Below are 5,460 nucleotides of genomic sequence, written 5' to 3' on the forward strand. Positions count from 1 at the left end.
CAGATCGGCCACTAGGGAAGGTGGCGGAACACGACCGCGGTCATGGCGGGTCCGAGCACGGAGCCAGGGGGGATGAGCAGGGGCCTGCCCCCCCCCCCCCCCCCCCCCCCCCCAACGATCGACAATTTTAGTAGCAGCGACGAGTAAATGTACTCAGCCCCCCCTATACTCGAATCCTGGCTCCGCCACTACACGGAGCAGGTAGTAGTAGAGCTCGCGGAAGGCTTCAAACGCTGCCCGGCGGATGAGCAGCCCATGCATCATCACCACCGGCTCCCAGAAGCAGGCGCACACGGCCAGGACCACCGCCAGGATCCATATGGAATCATCTACCTGTTGCTGTTGGAGTGTTTCTTTTGCGCTCCGTATGGAGTAGTAGGATGCAGAGGAACAAAGTGAACGATGCAGGTGTGGTTTCCCTTGGGGATACGATCAGATCATTCACATAAGGCCATCCATGTGGATTCAGTCTACAACGGAATCCAGACCACCTTACAGAAAGATTTGAAAATGACCATCACTGCTACTCCCTCCATTCTCAATTACTTGTCCCACGTATGAATGTATCTAGATGTATTTTAGTTCTAGATACATCCATTTCCGCGGCGAGTAATTTGGAACGGAGGGAGTAGTTGCTAGGCAGAGAAAATGCCCATCGCTGGAATAGTAATGGGAACTAACAAGTTAAACAGTTTGTTCCCGCAGGCATACTTCACGCTCGATAAGTAATCCCCCCCGTCCGGAAATACTTGTCATCAAAATGAATAAAAAGAGATGTATCTAGACGTATTTTAGTTCTAGATACATTCCTTTTTATCCACTTTGATGACAAGTATTTTCGGACGGAGGGAGTACACACTACAACGGATCAATTTTCAGATGGGAATGGATCATCGATAAGCCATTCCCGCGACTTAGCAATACCTTATATAAACAACAATACAATCAGTAACATAGTGCTTTTATGCACGACTGGCAAATACTGCAACTGTCTAGAATATCACGGCATGTGCAGTATAATGCAAGCATCGTCGGGGAAATAAATAGCAAAACAACAGAAAGAAAAAAGATCCAGCTTAGTTATAAGCATAGTATACTTCTTATAAACTGAAGTAGAACTACTCACAAGAGAACTAGTATTAGCAGATACTTTATCAGCTAATAAAATAGTAGCATTCTTTCAGCCTAAAATGGATGACATTTTAACCTTTGCATGACATTAGAAGTCAGATCAGAGCTTTATGCCTTTGACCACCATTTTTGCTACCGTAGAAAGTTCACAAACTACAACCTCTGTCCGGAATTAACTGTCGCTGAAATGAGTGTATCTAGATGCGTTTCACTCATTTCAGCGATAGTTAATTCCGGACGGAGGGAGTATGTAACATCATTATATAAAATTAAAAAATTACATAACCTGAAAATGTTTTTATTTATGAACCTAGTCAATGCGACAATATATAAACTATTGATTTACTAGTGATCAAGTTGAGAAATTGACTTTCATATAAAACAAAAGCAACATCTGACTTGACTGGAGATACTTAGCAGTGTGTACTAACGTGAACTGTACTAACTAGGATTCTGAATTACTCATGTTCCGGTATATATAGTTCTCGATTATTTAGGCAAAGTACCAGATGCCTTACAAATTACAAATGGAGTTAATACTTTCATAAGAAAACATCATCAGCCAAGCCCATGCAGCAATAAATTGTAAAATAGCATAGATGTCGTAATGGACATGTCTAGGAGATAAAGTTACGTCACCCTTTCAGTCATCACATCATACTAGCATGTCTCACCAAACAACCATCTCACATATTGTTCAGGACTTCATTTCCATCATGTCCATCAACAATGCCAGTACCTACGAGCATAATAAGTCAGGAACAAATGACAATTCCAATGGAAAGCCATCGATAGAAGAGCGAACTACAATGGGATATCTAGATGAACTGAGAGGTGCATAGTTATGTAATCTGAGAAAAATAACACTGAGCTATGAAGAAAATTATTTAATCTCTAGTGCAAACGGACTCCTCACTTCAGGAAGATATTCAACAAAACAAGAACTTAAATTTATTCAATTGGTTTCAGCTTCCAAATGAAAGAGTGTAACTAGCTTTAAGCTCCGAAAAGTGTCGATGGAGTTGCATATTCGGTTGTTTGGGTCTCAACTTCCATTAAGTTATCTTCCAATTTTAACTGTTATGTGTCACATTGTCAAGAGAACTGCGGTCCAGTGCTGAATATTACCATAACATTATTCCTGCAAGAGAAAAAAATACTTTCTAGAAATCATCTTTGGTAAACTTGATTCCTCGTCAGACCAAGCGGGGCAAATTAAGACATGCCAAAACCAAAAGCTGACAAGAAACATAATAGGTTCGACCTATTAGATGTTTTCCAGTTGTACATCTAAACTAGCTAATCACAGCAAGGCTCTTCCACAAGTGACAAATAACTATTTCATTGATTTCCAACTGTTATGCTTCCGATGCTGAAAAGATATATACTTCAGATAGGCACATAAGATGATAAGACTACATCTGAAACACAATTTATGCATACAACCAAAGAACAGTGGCCTTGAGTAGTATTTTCTTTTAAAGAACTCATCAAGCGGCAAAAGAAAAAATTGATGTGATTTGAACTTCAATCATCAGCATAACACTCAAGGATATGACATTCATTTGAGCAACTAATTGCTGAAAATAAATTTATATTATAATACCGCGAAGTAATAAATTATATAAAGGCTTGCTGTTACCTGCAGGATAGAAACATGCAAATGGATAATGGTGACAGAAGGACTTTGGATCAGAAAGTTTCTTGAACTCCATTGACTGGAGGTAGACCATGAAGACACCAGAAGCTGTCAGCACAAGGATTGCATTACTCTCCTCGTCAAACCCAACCAAAGTGAGGAAGTCGCCCTTGCAAGTTGATCTAAGTTCCCCGAATTCAACAGCTCTGTCGGGCACCCATACAGGAAAACCATCAGAATCAGGCTCTCTCTTCCATAATTGGGCGTGGAATTGTGAGAGATGGATGAAGCCAAGCCCACCACCCTGGGAGGGCATAATCCATAACTTGTGAAAGTCGGCTTCCATATCTGTGTGTGGTGGCAGCTCTGTCACAGCTAGGCTCTGCCTATCAAGATCAAACTCAAGTATGACACAGCCATGACCCACGGTAAATAACCAGCAAAAGGAATTCCCAATCAAAGTGCTGGGCTGTGGCATAGACTGAATCGATTGCAGCTGCAGTGAGTTGATGTTGCCCCATGCCCCGGTCTCTGATGAGTAAAGCCATACCGAAACTCTTGTGCATAGTGTGTCACGGGCTATGAGGGCCACCTGGAAATGCCATCCTTGGCGGCGGGCAGGGCGACGCACCGCCCCGTTGAAGAAGAACATCTGGGCGTTGTCCAGCTCCGGCGGGAAGATCAGCCGGCGCTGCTCGCGAGCGACGGGGTTCCATAAAACCAAGCGGCGCATCATCCTGTGGGCGAGGAAAAGGACGAGCCCGTCGCGACAGTCGATGATGCGGTAGCTCTCGAGGGGAGGCATGGAGAAGCGAGCTTCGGGGATGCGGTCTGGTGGATCCAGAATCGGAACAAACGGACGGGAATCGAGGAAGAAGCCAAGGAGAGGAGGCTTGCCGTGGTGGTCGCGGAAGCGGCACTGGAATTGGGGATCGGCGACGAGGCTGCGCCAACGCTTGCAGACGAGGGAGGCCCGGGGCAGGGAGGAAGGCCGCGGGGGCAGGCGGAGGAGAACCTCCCGAAGCATGTCGTCGTCGTCTGGCAGAGAGGCAGGCGGCGGGGAGGTGCGGCGGCAGCCAGGGGTAGACATCTCCCCTCTCGTGCTCATGGTAGGCTTAGCAGCGCAACTCCTCCCGGTGTTTTTTTGATGGGTGATTTGGTCGGTTGGGAGGACTAGTCTGGGGCAGATCAACTAGTCGGCGGGGAGAATGGCGTTGTCTACGCCGCCGGCGAGATGCGGCAACGGCGAGGCGTGCTCATGGGAGCGACCGGGGGCAGCGAGGGGATTGCTTTGGGGATTGGGCAATGTTTAACTAACTTTTTTTTAACGCAGTACGATCGCAAACGCTCATATACACCCATATACAATCATACACGTACATACAATCACCTTTATAAAAGCACACATGCACATCATATCTCTATGAGCACCTCTAATCATTCAACTACAGATTAGTTCACTTTGACTAACTATTTTAAAGGGTAGAAAGTAGAGGAGTATCCGACCAATTAATCCTAGATCTATATTCCTGATTTCAATTCTCTATCATACACACATGTCACCTTAGACATGCTACCTCATCACCTCACCTCACTAATTATTTCTCTGAACATGTATGAAAAATGCTACTCTCTCCGTCTCATAATATAAGAACGTTCTTAACATTAGTGTTGTGTCAACACTCTTATATTATGGGACGGAGATAGTATTTATACTTTACTCATCACACATGCCACCTAATCAATTCACACTGAAAATATTTCTCTCAGCATGCATGAAAAATACTACTTATGTTCTATATGTATTTCCTTCATTTTTGTTTACTATGTATTCTGTATTTTTTATATTAGGTTTGTCTAAAATCAAATTTTATATACTTTAAAAAGTTCATAGAAAAATAAATTAACATACACACCATCAAATCAATATCATTGGATTCATCATTGCATATATTTTCACATCGTATAAATTTGTTACTATAAATGTTTATACTATTTTCTATAAACTTGGTCAAACTTTATAAAGTTTGACTTTAGTCAAAGCTAACATAGTTTTTTTTGAGACATGTCAAAGCTAACAAATTGGTGATGGAGGATGGTTGATGATGACGACGACGACGTATCCCTCTCTCCGGAGCCCCGAACGGACTCCAGATCAGCCCTCCCGAGAAATTTTAGGGCTTGGCGACGGCTCTGTATCGTAAAACGCGATGATTTCTTCTCCCTGATTTTTTTCTCATCGAAACTCAATATATGGAGATGGAGTTGGAGTCGGAGACGCAACAGGGGGCCCACGAGGTAGGGGGACGCGCCCTAGGGGGGGCTGTAACGCCCCGAGACCGATGCTCGATTTGCCTTCCATTTATTTTTAGTTGCTGTTGTGTGTTTATTATGTTTGTAGCATTATCATAATTATTGTTGCATATTTCATTCCTATATATGTTTATGCCATGATCATGTTGAGTGCTTTGTCATATCTTTGCTTCTTGCATCATGCTCATCTCACTTGTTATGTTGCATTGTGCCTTTGTTATTTTTGTTGCATTTGCATCATGATCTTCATTGTAGTGTGCATATTTGTTGCGTGCTTGTTATCTTTGTGAACTCCTTCTCCTCATCTTATTTGTTGTATCATCTTGTCCTTTCCATCTAAACCATCATCAGTGCAACACCCCATCTCTAGCTTCTTC

At 43.2% G+C, this 5,460-nt stretch overlaps 1 protein-coding gene across 2 annotated transcripts; it reads right to left on the minus strand.

Moving 5' to 3' along the window:
- Nucleotides 1-1,558: 1,558 nt before the first annotated feature.
- LOC125545214 (F-box protein At5g03970) lies at nt 1,559-4,150 on the minus strand. 2 transcript variants are annotated; one of them, XM_048709103.2, is made up of 2 exons: nt 2,774-4,144; nt 1,559-1,870 (listed from the first exon to the last, which is right to left on the minus strand). In XM_048709103.2, exons 1-2 carry the CDS (start codon nt 3,876-3,878, stop codon nt 1,818-1,820), a joined length of 1,158 nt encoding a protein of 385 aa, XP_048565060.1. In that variant the 5' UTR covers nt 3,879-4,144; the 3' UTR covers nt 1,559-1,817. The 2 variants fall into 2 exon arrangements, with proteins under 2 accessions (XP_048565060.1, XP_087369550.1); XM_087513424.1 differs by lacking the exon at nt 1,559-1,870 and adding an exon at nt 1,913-2,272 and having other exon boundaries at nt 2,774-4,150.
- Nucleotides 4,151-5,460: the final 1,310 nt, after the last annotated feature.

The sequence above is a fragment of the Triticum urartu genome, chromosome 3A (assembly GCF_056163025.1).
Source record: "Triticum urartu cultivar PI428250 chromosome 3A, HENAU_Tu73, whole genome shotgun sequence".
Lineage (NCBI taxonomy): Eukaryota > Viridiplantae > Streptophyta > Magnoliopsida > Poales > Poaceae > Triticum > Triticum urartu.

What these genes read in the sequence shown, in the direction of transcription:
- LOC125545214 (XM_048709103.2), bottom strand. Translation starts at nt 3,878, where the DNA reads ATGAGCACGAGAGGGGAGATGTCTACCCCTGGCTGCCGCCGCACCTCC. An exon ending in TGCATGTTTCTATCCTGCAG is followed by an intron (nt 1,871 to 2,773) that starts GTAACAGCAAGC and finishes TTATGCTCGTAG; the next exon opens with GTACTGGCATTGTTGATGGA.